Here is a 17724-nt window from a genome sequence, read left to right on the forward strand (position 1 = left end):
TGACCAGCCTTTCAAAGCACTTCATGGCTACCGACGTGAGTCCTACGGGGTGGTAGTCATTTAGGCAGGTTACCTTCACTTCAGTATCAGAAGTAAAAATACAGCCAGACTGTCCTTTACTGTACCATTCTAGACTTTATAATCTGTTGAGAGTAGACCCACAACTGATTTAAATGGAATTATTGGAATGAAACATTCAAGTAACATGACTTTTGCGCCATTATTCAAATGACATGTTCACTGCAGTTTACAGCCTAGAGTTGCCATCAAAAAAACTATAATACATAATTAAAAAATACAAAACAAGTTGTACCCCTTGTAATAATACTAAACAACCTTTGTACAACACCTAGCGACCTCACCAAGAGATTTTAACCTTATGGTGTTCCCACTTCTGACACCAGTGTAGCAAATGGCAGGACAAGGAAGTGAAAGCGGGTCACTGGCGTGAAAGGCAAACACCCTATGCATCGTGCAAATAGGGTTAATCAACTTGGTAGGAATTGTATCATGGCACATATAGCGAGGATTGTGACAGTATCAAATCAAATCTAATATTTTGGTCACATGCGCTGAATACAACAGGTGTAGACTTTACAGTGAAATGCTTACTTACTAATTAAAAACATTAACAAGGTTATATACAAGAGTACCAGTACCGAGTCAATGTGCAGGGGTACGAGATAGTTGAGGTAATATATACTGTATATGTATATGTGGGTAGGGGTAAAAGTGACTAGGCAATCATGATAAACTTTATAATAAACAGAATAGCAGCAGCGTATGTGAAGTGTGAAAGTGTGTCAATGTGTGAGTGTGTCTGGCGTCAATATGCATGTGTGTGTGTGTGTGTGTGTGTGTGCTTGTTGGAGTGTCAGTGTAGTATGTGTGGGTAGAGTCTATTGAGTGTACATAGAGCCAGTGCAAAACGATTAAGATAAAAAATAAAGAGGGTCAATGTAAATAATCCGGGTAGCCATTTGATTAACTTTTCAGCAGTCTTATGGCTTGGGGGTTGAAGCTGTTCAGTATAATGGTTTTGGAATGACAGTCACAGGAACCAGTGTTTGAGTCCCAGTCAGGGTACCCCCCAAATCCACTATATTGGTGTCAGGTGTTAGAGGGCACTATTGAAAACATGTCCCAGCGAGTTTTAGTTACTAGCTTAACACAAATGTACTGTAATGTTTCTGTCCGTTTTCTTTACTGCACATACGATGGCAGAGCATGTAAAACAAATGTGCAACCGATTTGATATAAATCATCATGATATCATTCTGCCAGGTAGGCTTACTTTGCATTCAACATTTAATTGGGAAGGTTTTTTGGGAAAAACGTTGAAAATGACTGTTTCAGCAGGCATTGCGGATTTTATAGAGTCGATATACAGTATATCTTACCTTTAGAAGTGTTTACTTCAGGCCGACTACTAGCATCTATTGAGTTGCAATGTCCCATAAATTGAATGTCCAAATCAACTTAAAGTATCTACAAAATTAGTTTTGCAGCGACACAATTCGAAAGGAAGGCTACAGCTAATTTGTTTCCTTTTACTGTTTGCGATTCACAAATGATTCGATTGTCACTCCCTGGCTCTGGGGACTCTTTTATGTTGAGCCAGGGTGTTAGTTTCTATGTTGTAGTTTCTATGTGTTTATTCTAGATCGTTTAGATCTATGTTGGCCAGGGTGGTTCCCAATCAGAGGCAGCTGTTGCTCGTTGTCTCTGATTGGGAACCATACTTAGGCAGCCTGTTTTGCACAGTTATTTGTGGGATCTTGATCTGTATAGGTTTGTGTTGGTGTAGAACCTTTAGACTTCACGTATCGTTTTGTTGTTTTTGTGATTGTGTTAAAGTACTCATTAAAATATGTACGCCTATCACGCTGCGCCTTGGTCCGGTTCTTACGACGATCGTGACAGAAGATCCCACCAAAGAAGGACCAAGCAGCGTGTTCAGGAGCAAACACCGGGAAAGGAACTGGAGAAGTTGGCGTTGTCCCAGGTAGGCGAATGGTGGTCTTAGGAGGACATGTTCGCGGGCAAAGGGCCATGGGCAAAAGTTAAAGCCCTGGCAAGAGAGGAGGTACGGCGCCAACCGTGCCGTCGTCGGACAGGCGAGAGGCAACCCCAATACATTTTTTGGGGGGGGCACACGGCATGGACGACGGGGCTGCTGGAGGCAGCTACAGGGCGAGTTTGTGGACTAGGAGAGGAGGCCACCAGGTTACGGGGGCCATTGGTCATGAGGGGGAAGGAGAGTGTAGAGACACGGCGAGAGGTACTGGGGTGTGTTACCAGTCCGGTCCGGCCCGTTCCTGATCCCCGCACAAGGCCAGTGGTGTGTGTTCCCAGTACGGTCCGGCCTGTTCCTGTCTCTCGCACCAAGCCTGTGGAGTGCGTCGCCAGCCCGGCCCGGCCTGTTCCTGCCCCTCGCACCAAGCCTGTGGTGCGCGTCACCAGCCCGGTCCGGCCCGTTCCTGCTCCCCGCACCAAGCCAGTGGTGCGCGTCGTCAGCCCGGTCCGGCCTGTTCCTGCTCCCCGCACCAAGCCTGTGGTGCGCGTCGCCAGCCCGGCCTGTTCCTGCCCCTCGCACCAAGCCTGTGGTGCGAGTCGCCAGCCCGGCCCGGCCTGTTCCTGCCCCTCGCACCAAGCCAGTGGTGTGCGTCACCAGCCCGGTTCGGCCTGTTCCTGCTCCGCGCACCAAGCCTGTGGTGCGCGTCGCCAGCCCGGCCCGGACGGTTCCTGCCCCTCGCACCAAGCCTGTGGTGTGCGTCGCCAGCCCGGCCCGGCCCGTTCCTGCTCCCCGCACCAAGCCAGTGATGCGCGTCGTCAGCCCGGTCCGGCCTGTTCCTTCTCCCCGCACCAAGCCTGTGGTGCGCGTCGCCAGCCCGGCCTGTTCCTGCCCCTCGCACCAAGCCTGTGGTGCGCGTCGCCAGCCCGGCCCGGCCTGTTCCTGCCCCTCGCACCAAGCCAGTGGTGCGCGTCACCAGCCCGGTTCGGCCTGTTCCTGCTCCGCGCACCAAGCCTGTGGTGCGCGTCGCCAGCCCGGCCCGGACGGTTCCTGCCCCTCGCACCAAGCCTGTGGTGTGCGTCGCCAGCCCGGCCCGGCCCGTTCCTGCTCCCCGCACCAAGCCAGTGATGCGCGTCGCCAGCCCGGTTCGGCCTGTTCCTGCTCCCCGCACCAAGCCAGTGGTGCGCGTCGTCAGCCCGGTCCGGCCCGTTCCTGCTCCCCGCACCAAGCCAGTGGTGCGCGTCGTCAGCCCGGTCCGGCCCGTTCCCGCTCCCCGTACCAAGCCAGTGGTGCGCGTCGTCAGTCCGGCACGGTCCGTGCCTGTTCCACCTGTGCCTGGTCCGGCACCGGTCAGCTGCTCCACGCCGGAGCCAGAGCAATCCGCTCCACCGGTGTTCAGTCCAGCTCCGGCCAGCAGGGCCAAACCACGAGGGCGAGAGAGGTGGAATGCCCACCCGGCCCCTCCCCTGTTGGGTTTAGTTGGCGCGGTCGCAGTCCGCGCCTTTGGGGGGGGTACTGTCACGCCCTGGCTCTGGGGATTCTTTTATGTTGAGCCAGGGTGTTAGTTTCTATGTTGGAGTTTCTATGTGTTTATTCTAGATCGTTTAGATCTATGTTGGCCAGGGTGGTTCCCAATCAGAGGCAGCTGTTGCTCGTTGTCTCTGATTGGGAACCATACTTAGGCAGCCTGTTTTGCACAGTTTATTGTGGGATCTTGTTCTGTATAGGTTTGTGTTGGTGTAGAACCTTTAGACTTCACGTATCATTTTGTTGTTTTTGTGATTGTGTTAAAGTACTCATTAAAAGATGTACGCCTATCACGCTGCGCCTTGGTCCGGTTCTTACGACGATCGTGACATCGATTTACCGCGATTTATCCAAACCCCAACTACTACAATGGCGAAGCACATCATTAATTCAAAGAATTGTTTAAAAATAATCGATTCGTGTGAATTAAATAAATCACTATTTTATTTTGTACTATTTTGAGAAATGTGAAGAGGGGACTCCATTATACAGTAAATTACATTTGTATGGCCTAAACAATATCAATGGGAGAGCTTTTTGAGCTGCGTGCCTCATGTCTTGACTGTTCTTTCATGTGTTCTTGTGAAGACACACCTGGCCTCCGCTGCCTATAAGCTATTCCTCTATATTCTTGTGGATTTATATTGAAAATTGGTGCAGATTTGAATGATTTTATGTGTGGTATGATTGCTAGTTAACCTACTGCAGATCTGGGCAAACGATCCACCTACCACTATTGTCACTATGAATAGAGGGCAGGATAATGTTGACTGTATAGTAAGCTGCAGAAAAGCTTAGTGCATAAGGGAAGTACCAAAACACCTTGATAGGGGAGGCAGATGAGGAAATGTGGCTATATGGAATACATTATGTAGTAAAACCTGCAAAATGGGGAATCTAAACCAGGGGAAAATGCAAAACCCTCCCCTGTGCCCAATAAAAAATCACATAATCCTCCCCAAAGCCAAAATAAAAGTTTGACAACCTTCCCCTATTTTGGACCAGCCCCCCATCCTAGTAAATTTAGAACTGTCCCTAAGCAAATGATAAAATACATAAAGTTCTCAAAGTACTCCCTGACGAAGGCCATGTTGAAATTAGTCAGAGTTTTAAATTGTTTGTTCTATTGAACATGCCATAACAATAAAGGCATTTTAATCATATGAATAGTGCCTTGGTCCTCTTAGTTTTTTTGCTGACCATTTAAACCCTTTACCAAAGAGCATCTTTTACCTACAAAGTTCTACTATTATATCCCAGCAGCGCTTCCCTTCCTTCTTTTTTTCTACAACTCATAAAGTTCTGTTTTATTTACTCAGAATGTGCATGTAAGTAGACTATAAGAGATTTTGAACACGGTGGTACAGTGGGGGAAAAAAGTATTTAGTCAGCCACCAATTGTGCAAGTTCTCCCACTTAAAAAGATGAGAGAGGCCTGTAATTTTCATCATAGGTACACGTCAACTATGACAGACAAAATGAGAAAGAAATATCCAGAAAATCATATTGTAGAATTTTTTAATAATTTATTTGCAAATTATGGTGGAAAATAAGTATTTGGTCAATAACAAAAGTTTCTCAATACACTTTGTTATATACCCTTTGTTGGCAATGACACAGGTCAAACGTTTTCTGTAAGTCTTCACAAGGTTTTCACACACTGTTGCTGGTATTTTGGCCCATTCCTCCATGCAGATCTCCTCTAGAGCAGTGATGTTTTGGGGCTGTCACTGGGCAACACGGCCTTTCAACTCCCTCCAAATATTTTCTATGGGGTTGAGATCTGGAGACTGGCTAGGCCACTCCAGGACCTTGAAATGCTTCTTACGAAGCCACTCCTTCGTTGCCCGGGCGGTGTGTTTGGGATCATTGTCATGCTGAAAGACCCAGCCACGTTTCATCTTCAATGCCCTTGCTGATGGAAGGAGGTTTTCACTCAAAATCTCACGATACATGGCCCCATTCATTATTTCCTTTACACGGATCAGTCGTCCTGGTCCCTTTGTGGAAAAACAGCCCCAAAGCATGATGTTTCCACCCCCATGCTTCACAGTAGGTATGGTGTTCTTTGGATGCAACTCAGCATTCTTTGTCCTCCAAACACGACGAGTTGAGTTTTTACCAAAAAGTTCTATTTTGGTTTCATCTGACCATATGACATTCTCCCAATCCTCTTCTGGATCATCCAAATGCACTCTAGCAAACTTCAGACGGGCCTGGACATGTACTGGCTTAAGCAGGGGGACACGTCTGCACTGCAGGATTTGAGTCCCTGGCGCCGTATTGTGTTACTGATGGTGGGCTTTGTTACTTTGGTCCCAGCTCTCTGCAGGTCATTCACTAGGTCCCCCCGTGTGGTTCTGGGATTTTTGCTCACCGTTCTTGTGATCATTTTGACCCCACGGGGTGAGATCTTGCGTGGAGCCCCAGATCGAGGGAGATTATCAGTGGTCTTGTATGTCTTCCATTTCCTAATAATTGCTCCCACAGTTGATTTCTTCAAACCAAGCTGCTTCCCTATTGCAGATTCAGTCTTCCCAGCCTGGTGCAGGTCTACACTTTTGTTTCTAGTGTCCTTTGACAGCTCTTTGGTCTTGGCCATAGTGGAGTTTGGAGTGTGACTGTTTGAGGTTGTGGACAGGTGTCTTTTATACTGATAACAAGTTCAAACAGGTGCCATTAATACAGGTAACGAGTGGAGGACAGAGGAGCCTCTTAAAGAAGAAGTTACAGGTCTGTGAGAGCCAGAAATCTTGCTTGTTTGTAGGTGACCAAATACTTATTTTCCACCATGATTTGCAAATAAATTCATTAAAAATCCTACAATGTGATTTTCTGGATTTTTTTCTCTCAATTTGTCTGTCATAGTTGATGTGTACCTATGATGAAAATTACAGGCCTCTCTCATCTTTTTAAGTGGGAGAACTTGCACAATTGGTGGCTGACTAAATACTTTTCCCCCCCACTGTAACTAGTCCCTGTGTATAAAACTAGCATTCTCCCTAATCAAATTTCTTGTCAATTTGTTCCGTCAAAATCACTCTGGCTTCCTTGTCGTCTCTCTGTCTCTCTCTGTCTCTCTCTGTCTCTCTCTGTCTCTCTCTGTCTCTCTCTCTCTCTCTCTCTCTCTCTCTCTCTCTCTCTCTCTCTCTCTCTCTCTCTCTCTCTCTCTCTCTCTCAATTCAAAGGGGTTTTATTTGCATGGGAAACGTGTTTACATTGCCAAAGCAAGTGAAATAAACAATCAACAAAACTGAGAAGACACAAAACATTTTTAAAAACTATTAGAATTTAACATTCAATATTACACTCAAAAATATAGATATTTCAAGTGTTATATTATGCGCTATGTACAGTGTTTTAGCAATGTGCAAATAGTTGTAGCACGAATAGTAGGGGAAGATAAATAAACAGATAAATATTGGTGGTATTTACAATGTTGTTTGTGCTCCACTGGTTGCCCTTTCTCTCTCTCTTTCTCTCCTGCTGGCCAGTTGTTTTCCCTGTAACAAGCTGTGCTCCTTGAATCAACACCTGTCCTATTAATCCCTGTATGGCAGCAGGGCTAATGTGATGATGGTTACATGCATGTCCCACTAATTGCTGAGACTACAGAGCTGCAGGAAGGCCTGCCTGGTGGCCCCAGCATAGAGAGAGACTCCCAAAGGAGCCGTCTGTCTGATGTATTCCTGCTTCCCTCTCTGTGACATTGTCATACATTTACATAGCAACAACATCTGGGTTTAGCAGTAACCTAGGAGAGGTTGTGTGTGTATGTGTTTGTGTGTACAGGGGTTGATGATGCAGTGATTAATTTATTTCTTGGTGCTATGTATTCAAAGTCAGTTTTTATTTTATTTTATTTGATGTTTTCATCAATATCCAAGCATTTGATGTTTAGAAGTAACTGATATGAAGTCTTTGAAAATCATATCATGTGTTTTACTAGAGTACAAGGAGATAGAGGACTTAGCTATGGCTTGATATTGGCACTGTAGACATATTAGACAAGTTATGAATGCTTTAACTGATGTACTGCTTTGTAAATCACAGGTCATCGTGAAGTCGGGGCCAGGAACTTTTTTTGGCCTGGCTATTTATGGGGACTTCATCTTCTGGTCAGACTGGGCTCGCAGGGCCGTGCTACGATCCGACAAGTACACAGGTGGAGAGACCAAGGTACTGCGAGCAGATATTCCCCACCAGCCCATGGGTATCATCGCTGTGGCAAATGACACCAACAGCTGTGAGTATCTAGACTTACGACACCAACTTCCTGGAATCTAGACTTTTCTCAAAAAGACAGGGATAGACTGTTTTGTGAATGTTTGGGAGCCTATGTATGTCTGTGCAATGCACCTCCAGTAGGGAATGTGTAGGAGAAGAATAGATCTATTAGTGTAATAGTATATATTTTTTTCATCTGTCTATTGCAGATCTATGCATTTGCCTGCATTTAGTTTGGGGTTTGGGGGTCTGTTCAGGTTTGTCTTCTCTTTACTTAATGGTTTTCCACTAGAACTCACAGCAGTGTATCTACTTACCAGGGCTCCTTCTCTTGATGTGAAGAAAATGGTGGGAATGATAAATTAAGATGGTCTTATTTAGCTGGGGAGAAACTAAAGCTGGCAACGTAACTAATAAAAAATAATCCTTGAGTTTGAGAGGAGGGCTCTAAAGTGTTGCATATGTACTGTAAGTACTAGGACATTGGGGAAAGTACTTAAGAGCTTCCCAATGGCTTGACTCTCTCTGTGAGGATGCTGAGGGACATTTCCTTCTCATTTATTTCATCATCGCAAATGATCGCAGACAACTTTTTGACCTCTCCGTCTTGCCAAAGTGATAAGTAACAACCTGCAATGTTTAAATGTTATCCAAAGCTTATTACAGTACAGGTAATGCATCCATTTTTAGTATGTATGTGATCCCTGCGGGGATTGAACCTAGATTGCTACTGTCATGCTATTACATGTATAGCTGAACCACACAGGACCACTGTTCTTCTCACCCCAGTTTTCCTCCTCCAGATAGTTAAATGTGAAGTGAATGTCTCCACATCCTCATTAGTCTTCCTGTCTGTCCTTCCTGATCCTCCCGTTCCTCTGTAATCAGATGAGGCCAACCTGAACCTGGGGGCTCTAGGAGCTCTTCCAGAGGCCTGCTGAGTCATCCATCCTCACACACACATACGCACACACACGCACACGACACATCCCTCACACACACATCCCCCACACAAAGACACTGATGCGTGAATGAGAGGCAGAGCGTTGGAGGGGAGGGAAGGAAACCTATGGTTCATTTGTCACATGTCTCTCCTGTGAGCACTGGTGATTTCTGTGCTTTATTGTTTCCCCTCCCTTTGCATCCTTCACTCTTTCTTCATCAGGGAGGATGAGACCATACCTGCTTGTTCCTGTCACACTGACTGAACTAATGCATCCTTTATGGTGGGCTGGTGGGAGGTGGGAGCTGGGGTTTGGGACTGTTGGCCTTGAAATAAACTCTATGCTAATTGAGGTTTAGCCGTTAATAAACTGGTGACATTCAGTTTAGTTTATTGGTCGTTCTTCAGCGTTATTAAATGTTCTTAAAAACAGTTGATATAAAACAATTCTGAAGGGCTTTGACATTGCAATATACTGTAATAATTGCAACCTCACTTTGTCTCTGTCTTTTTGACTCATGTTATGTCTATATAGCATCTGTTGTTGGTCTCCTGTTGTGTCTATAATATCTGTAATTGGCCGTGTGTTTTGTAGGTGAGCTGTCCCCATGCAGACTCAAAAACGGTGGCTGTGGTGACCTGTGTCTATTGACCCCAGATGGAAGAGTCAACTGTAGTTGTCGGGGAGCACGTGTGCTATTAGATGACAACAGATGCATTTGTAAGTTATGACATTTTGCTTTTTAACAAACCATACATTCAATAATCTTGCAATTCTCACAAAAATATAACTTAATTGATTGCTCTAGATCAGATTTTTAACTTATACTTTTTTTGAGAGAAATGTTCCCTCTAGTAATTATCTATACACTTTTATTCACTGGCAAGAACAGACTGTTTTAGGCAGTTGTAATACATTAGCACCCAATTAACTTTGTTTCAGAGGGGAATATGCAGTGTTTGTACTTTTAACAAATAGGTCACACTGGAACGGTTACAGCTAAGCCTGGTGCAGCTACTGCTATCACAGCTAAAGCCATTATGGTGAGAAAATGCACAAACATTTGACTTGACTAAGCTAGTTAAACAAGTTACCTACTTTTGCAGCGGAGAATTCCTCCTGCAACATCCACACAGAATTTGAATGCGGAAACGGCGAGTGCATCAACTATCAGTTTACATGTGATGGAATAGCGCACTGCAAAGACAAGTCAGATGAGAAAATGCAATATTGTGGTAAGCAATTTATCTCATATCAGCATTTTGGTACTTCAAAGTCTGCTTTTGGAAATCTCTCCCAGTCTACAAAAAAATAATTAATTATCTACTACTACATGCAAAGCAAGCAAGCCCATTCCTATACTGGACATGCTGTAGCCAACCATATGGCATGACAACAATAGCAGGGTTGGCTACAGGGTCAATTCCATCAAAATTCCAGTCACTTCTGGAAGTACACTGAAATTCAAATTCCAACTATCTTCAATGCTTTTCAATTAGGAAAATTTTGAATTTGAATTTGGTGTACTTTCTGAATTTAGTGGAATTTAAATGGAATTGACCCCAACCCTGATGACAACCATAGAAGAATTGGCTAGAGCACATTAATTGTGGGAGTGCACCAGTTGTTATCTAGAGGATGACATAATAAGAAAATGACAGTAGGACTAAGGACTACCATTACCATATTTTGAACATGTTTTGTAATTTCGCCAGATAACAGGAACTGTAGGAGCGGCTTTAGGGCGTGCGATAACCAGCGCTGTGTGGCCAACAGTCGTTTCTGCGACGGGGTGGATGACTGTGGGGACAACTCAGACGAAGCCTTTTGTAACAGTGAGTATGGACAGAAAGACAGCTTAATCTCCCAGTCAATCCTGACCAGGTCTCTGTCTGCTAACGCTCTGTGTGTGTGCGCGCAGCATATAGCAGGCTCCACACTGGGCTAAGCCTATCTCTTTAATGAATCCCAGCATCACATCGCTCCTCAAAGACCAAGGGCCACTCGCAGACTGAGAATACTGTCTGAGTCAGAAGGGGAGGATATTGGGCACAAATTGTTCAGAAGATCATGTTAAGATTCCCCCAGCCCGAATCTCCCATCTTTGTCATTGCTATTGTAATCAAGTGGTATTCCAAATCCACTTTGCTATTATTTTCGATTTAGTTTCTGTGGCTGTTATTCAGCTGCATGCAGTTGGCCCAGAGGAAAACAAACCCAGCACTTTTTAACAGGAACTTAATGTGCTTTAAACCTGAAACGAGACAATTAAGAGAGGCCATGAGGCAGCAGTAGGATTCTCTAAAGATGGATGAAGCTCCCAAGGACTGGGATTTCAGGCACATCTAGCTGTAATGACTCTCAAAGCATGCAGTCGGTGTGTTTTTTTAATGGCAAACTATCAAAAATGCCCCTGTTTCTATAACCATTAAAACGTTTAATTATATGCAATTAACTGAAAATACTATAGTTTCCGTAGATGGTAAATCGAGCAAGAGAACCCCTTCTCTTCACTAGATCGATCAAATATAATGTCCCTGTAGGGTCTCAGTATCTAATGTGCATTAGTGTATTAGTAGGGCTCATAATAACAGACCATAAATGGCATTTGCTTGAACTAAATTATCATTAATAAGTCCTAAAGTTATCATGTTTTTGATAACTAATATACCTTTGTTTGTTTGCGTTGAACTCATTCTCACGCATGCATGCAAACAAGGCGCGCACACACACACACCTGGCATCCTCCCTATCCTAGATATCCTCCCTAGACCTGATGCTAAACACTACTGAGCCATCTACATGGGTTACACTATTAACTGGTCCCTCTCTCCCTGATGATTTAGCATGGGGTCTTTTCGAATGGTTAATTTCTCTCTCCCCTCTCAGATGTCACCTGTGCATCGTTTGAATCCTCATGCCAGGATGGGAGCTGTATCCCCGGCTCAGCCTGGTGTAACCAGATCATTGACTGTGCTGATGCCTCAGATGAAAAGAACTGCAGTAAGTTACGTTTATGCTAACATGGTAGCCTCATCACCATTGATGGATCGCTTGTTTTCAGTCATTCAGCGTTATCCAGATTATTATTGCTTTGTTATTACACAGGTAAACAAGCAACTTAATGTACAGTGTTACTAGCTTCCATCCAATTGGCAAATGATTTTAATGCAAATATTCTAGAATCCGTATTAAGAAAATTGGTCATTTTCATATGTAGCCTAATAAACTACATGGTTTCCTGAGTCGTAGTGGGAGGACCTCACACCATATCATTGCATGACTCCAAGTTTACTTGCCATATGATGGTTTTATCAATAGTTGCGCATAAAGGCATTTCCACCGCCATTTCTCGCATTATTAATTTTACCGACACAAAAAGATCTCACCATGTCGAACTAACAAATGATCTGTCTGCATTTATAAAATTGTACCGAAACGTCCTGTTTCCATCACAGCTGTGGTGATTTTTTTTAAATACGGTATGACTTTACTCGCATAAAAACTGTGGATGGAAACCTGGTTAATGTTACCTTTTTATACCTTAGTGTTACCTACTGTTAGCAGATTTACAGTAGCTCATGTTTATCTAGCTAAGGTTAGCTAATGTTTTTGTGTAGATCACACAGACTGCTCTGAATTCTACAAACTGGGGGTGAAAGAGAAAGGCTTCATCAGCTGTAACTCCACCTCCCTTTGTATCCACCCCTCCTGGATCTGTGATGGAGCCAACGACTGTGGAGATTATGCAGATGAGACCAACTGCCAGGGTGAGACTCTTGTCTTGTCTTCTCCTCTCTTCTCTCCTCTCCTCTCTCTGCCTAAGGAAGACAGATCGAGGAAGTCAGCTTCAATTAGAGAAGACTTACAGAAAATCATAAAACATAGATATACCATTTTCTGAAGTGATTAGTATAGCGGTTCGAGAGTTTCAAGTTCCTTGGTGTCCTCATCACCAACAAACTATCATGGTACAAACATACCAAGACAGTCGTGAAGAGGGCACAACAACACCTTTTCCCCCTCAGGGGACTGAAAAGATTTGGCATGGGTCCCCAGATCCTCAAATAGTTCTACAGCTGCACCATCGAGAGCATCCTGACTGGTTGCATCACCGCCTGGTATGGCAACTGCTCGGCATCCGACCATAAGGTGCTACAGAGGGTAGTGCGTACGGCCCAGTATATCACTGGGGCCAAGCTTCCTGCCATCCAGGACCTATATACTAGGCGGTGTCAGAGGAAGACCCCAGAAATTGTCAAAGACTCCAGTCACCCATCATAGACTGTTCTCTCTGTTACCGCATGGCAAGCGGTAACGGAGCGCCAAGTCTAGGTCCAAAAGGCTCCATAGCTTCTACCCCCAAGCCATAAGACTGCTGAACAATTAATCAAATGGCCACCCGGACTATTTACATTGACCCCCCCCCCACCCCCCCTCTTTGTTTTTACACTGCTGCTACTCGCTGTTTATTATCTGTGCATAGTCACTTTACCACAACCTACATGTACATTTTATACATTTACTTCATTTAGCAAACGCTCTTATCCAGAGCCACTTACAAATTGGTGCATTCAACTTATGATAGCCAGTGGGACAACCACTTTTTTTATGGGGGGAGGGGGGGGGGGTGTAGAAGGATTACTTTTATACTATTCCAGGTGTTCCTTAAAGAGGTAGGGTTTCAAGTGTCTCCGGAAGGTGGTCAGTGACTCCGCTGTCCTGGTGTCGTGGGGGAGCTTGTTCCACCATTGGGGTGCCAGAGCAGCGAATAGCTTTGACTGGGCTGAGCGAGAACTGTGCTTCCGTAGAGTAGGGGGGCTAGCAGGCCAGAGGTGGATGAACATAGTGCCCTCGTTTGGGTGTAGGGTCTGATCAGAGCCTGAAGGTAAGGAGGTGCCGTTCCCCTCACAGCTCCGTAGGGAAGCACCATGGTCTTGTAGTAGATGCGAGCCTCAACTGGAAGCCAGTGGAGTGTGCGGAGGAGCGGGGTGACAGGAGAGAACTTGGGAAGGTTGAACACCAGACGGGCTGCAGCGTTCTGGATAAGTTGTAGGGGTTTAATGGCACAGGCAGCGAGCCCAGCCAACAGCGAGTTGCAGTAATCCAGACGGGAGATGACAAGTGCCTGGATTAGGACCTGTGCCGCTTTCTGTGTAAGGTAGGGTCATACTCTGCGAATGTTGTAGAGCATGAACCTGCAGGATCGGGTCACCGCTTTGATGTTAGCGGAGAACGACAGGGTGTTGTCCAGGGTCACGCCAAGGTTCTTTGCACTCTGGGAGGAGGACACAATGGAGTTGTCAACCGTGATGGCGTGATCATGGAGCGGGCAGTCCTTCCCCGGGAGGAAGAGCAGCTCCGTCTTGCCGAGGTTCAGCTTGAGGTGGTCATCCACACTGATATGTTTGCCAGACATGCAGAGATGCGATTCGACTACCTGGTTATCAGAAGGGAGAAAGGAGAAAAGTAAATGTGTGTCGTCTGCGTAGCAATGATAGGAGAGACCATGTGAGGATATGACAGAGCCAAGTGACTTGGTGTATAGAGAAAATCGGAGAGGGCCTAAAACTGAGCCCTGGGGGACACCAGTGGTGAGAGCACGTGGTGCGGAGACAGGTAGGACGCAATCCAAGAGTGAGCAGCGCCGGAGATGCCCAACTCGGAGAGGAGGATCTGATGGTTCACAGTATCAAAGGCAGCAGATAGGTGTAGAAGGATAAGAGCAGAGGAGAGAGAGATAGCTTTAGCAGTGCGGAGAGCCTCCGTGACACAGAGAAGAGCAGTCTCAGTTGAATGACCAGTCTTGAAACCTGACTGGTTTGGATCAAGAAGGTCATTCTGAGAGAGATAGCAGGAGAGTTGGCTAGAGACGGCACGCTCAAGAGTTTTGGAGAGAAAAGAAAGAAGGGATACTGGTCTGTAGTTGTTGACATCGGAGGGATCGAGTGTAGGTTTTTTGAGGAGGGGTGCAACTCTCGCTCTCTACCTACATGTACAAATTACCTCGACTAACCTGTACCCCCACACATTGACTCGGTACCGGTACCCCCTGTACAGTGGGGAAAAAAAGTATTTAGTCAGCCACCAATTGTGCAAGTTCTCCCACTTAAAAAGATGAGAGAGGCCTGTAATTTTCATCATAGGTACACATCAATTATGACAGACAAATTGAAAAAAATAAATCCAGAAAATCACATTGTAGGATTTTTTATGAATTTATTTGCAAATTATGGTGGAAAATAAGTATTTGGTCACCTACAAACAAGCAAGATTTCTGGCTCTCACAGACCTGTAACTTCTTCTTTAAGAGGCTCCTCTGTCCTCCACTCGTTACCTGTATTAATGGCACCTGTTTGAACTTGTTATCAGTATAAAAGACACCTGTCCACATCCTCAAACAGTCACACTCCAAACTCCACTATGGCCAAGACCAAAGAGCTGTCAAAGGACACCAGAAACAAAATTGTAGACCTGCACCAGGCTGGGAAGACTGAATCTGCAATAGCTAAGCAGCTTGGTTTGAAGAAATCAACTGTGGGAGCAATTATTAGGAAATGGAAGACACAAAAGACCACTGATAATTTCCCTCGATCTGGGGCTCCACGCAAGATCTCACCCCGTGGGGTCAAAATGATCAGAAGAACGGTGAGCAAAAATCCCAGAACCACACGGGGGGACCTAGTGAATGACCTGCAGAGAGCTGGGACCAAAGCAACAAAGCCTACCATCAGTAACACACTATGCCGCCAGGGACTCAAATCCTGCAGTGCAAGACGTGTCCCCCTGCTTAAGCCAGTACATGTCCAGGCCCGTCTGAAGTTTGCTAGAGTGCATTTGGATGATCCAGAAGAGGATTGGGAGAATGTCATATGGTCAGATGAAACCAAAATAGAACTTTTTGGTAAAAACTCAACTCGTCGTGTTTGGAGGACAAAGAATGCTGAGTTGCATCCAAAGAACACCATACCTACTGTGAAGCATGGGGGTGGAAACATCATGCTTTGGGGCTGTTTTTCTGCAAAGGGACCAGGACGACTGATCCGTGTAAAGGAACGAATGAATGGGGCCATGTATTGTGAGATTTTGAGTGAAAACCTCCTTCCATCAGCAAGGGCATTGAAGATGAAACGTGGCTGGGTCTTTCAGCATGACAATGATCCCAAACACACCGCCCAGGCAACGAAGGAGTGGCTTCGTAAGAAGCATTTCAAGGTCCTGGAGTGGCCTAGCCAGTCTCCAGATCTCAACCCCATAGAAAATCTTTGGAGGGAGTTGAAAGTCTGTGTTGCCCAGCGACAGCCCCAAAACATCACTGCTCTAGAGGAGATCTGCATGGAGGAATGGGCCAAAATACCAGCAACAGTGTGTGAAAACCTTGTGAAGACTTACAGAAAACGTTTGACCTGTGTCATTGCCAACAAAGGGTATATAACAAAGTATTGAGAAACGTGTGTTATTGACCAAATACTTATTTTCCACCATAATTTGCAAATAAATTCATTAAAAATCCTACAATGTGATTTTCTGGATTTTTTTTTCTAATTTTGTCTGTCATAGTTGACGTGTACCTATGATGAAAATTACAGGCCTCTCTCATCTTTTTAAGTGGGAGAACTTGCACAATTGGTGGCTGACTAAATACTTTTTTCCCCCACTGTATATAGACTCGTTATTGTTATTTTATTGTGTTACTTTTTATTAAATTTTTTACTTTTATTTATTTAGTAAATATTTTCTTAAATCTATTTCTTGAACGGCATTGTTGGTTAAGGGCTCGTAAGTAAGAATTTCACGGAACTGTTGTATTCGGCGTGTGTGACAAATACAATTTGATTTGATTAGGGGTGCCAGAATTATGGATTCTGAGAGAGTTTAGGGCCAAGATAATGACCTGAATCACCACTGAATCAAGTCTCAGATGACTCTCCCTTCCATTGTTGTCGGCCCTAGTTTCCCATGGGCAGACGTGTGAAGAGGGCCATTTCGCCTGCCCCAGCGGTAACTGCATCTCCAGTGTGTGGCTGTGTGACGGACAGAAGGACTGTGAGGACGGGGCAGATGAGTTTCAGTGTGGTAAGGCTTTGCTATGTTTATTGGACCATGTGGGTAGAGACATTTCATTGCTTTACAGAAGACCATTTATTAGTGGGCTTGTCTCACTGCTAGCCCACTCATTAGGCAGGATTAGGCGGTCACCTATGGTGAGGCGGAATTTTCTGAGCTAAACTGACGAAGACGCACCTCCAACAACAACACATAAAACCTCACATCATTCTGCCCAAAAACAATGACAATTTCTCTTAACCAGTTGCATATTGGCGTTTTAGGTGAACGCTGATGCCACCTTTTGATAAGCAGTGCCCACTAAGTCAAACGCAGTGGCGCAAAATATTTTGCTTGTCTATTCCCAGAACTATGTGCAGTTCCGGACCAGCCTTGATTTCCACATCCACGGACATTGGTTTTTGGTACGGATCAAATCTTAACCAATCATAGACGTCTATATTTGGTTCAGATTTTGTCCGGTCTGGACCAGCCTTGATTTGGCCCAAACATAGACGTCTGTAAAATACATATTTTCAACATCCGGATAATAAATATTTTCAATTTCATTAAGAACTGAAAATAAACCAGATTTCAACGTCCGGAAAGTACTTTTTTTTTTTTACATCAGGAAAATATGCCTTTTCAACGTTCTGGAAATATGTATTTTAAACATACGGAAAATACATTTTCACCTTTCATTCAGAACCTAAATTGAACCTAACTTCAACGTCTGGAAAATACGTATTTTAGACGTCTTCTCAACGTCATTATTCTTACTGGGACTGTTCTAGTTTTGTGGGGGGCAGCATTCTTTGGTCTCGCTTATGGTGGCAGAACGGCAAGGACTCGCCCTGGCTTGTCTGAATTACTTCTAGACAACCACAGGAAGACACAAATCCAGTGTTAGCAGTGACACATCACTAATGATTGGAGTTAATTGTCTCTACTGGATATTGTATTGTT

General features: G+C 44.9%; 1 protein-coding gene across 1 annotated transcript in view; it reads left to right on the forward strand.

Moving 5' to 3' along the window:
- LOC311128814 (low-density lipoprotein receptor-related protein 1B-like) overlaps positions 1-17724 on the forward strand; it is a gene marked incomplete at both ends in the record, with an annotated part of 602749 nt that overhangs the window by 470602 nt on the left and 114423 nt on the right. Inside the window, 7 exons of the mRNA XM_084161045.1 lie at positions 7595-7787; positions 9307-9432; positions 9819-9947; positions 10428-10547; positions 11602-11715; positions 12333-12482; positions 16666-16788. Coding sequence (XP_084017171.1) covers positions 7595-7787; positions 9307-9432; positions 9819-9947; positions 10428-10547; positions 11602-11715; positions 12333-12482; positions 16666-16788 — 955 coding nt within the window. The remainder of the gene's footprint in view (positions 1-7594; positions 7788-9306; positions 9433-9818; positions 9948-10427; positions 10548-11601; positions 11716-12332; positions 12483-16665; positions 16789-17724) is intronic.

Source organism: Coregonus lavaretus (genome assembly GCF_964263955.1).
Source record: "Coregonus lavaretus genome assembly, chromosome: 5".
Classification (NCBI taxonomy): Eukaryota; Metazoa; Chordata; class Actinopteri; order Salmoniformes; family Salmonidae; genus Coregonus; species Coregonus lavaretus.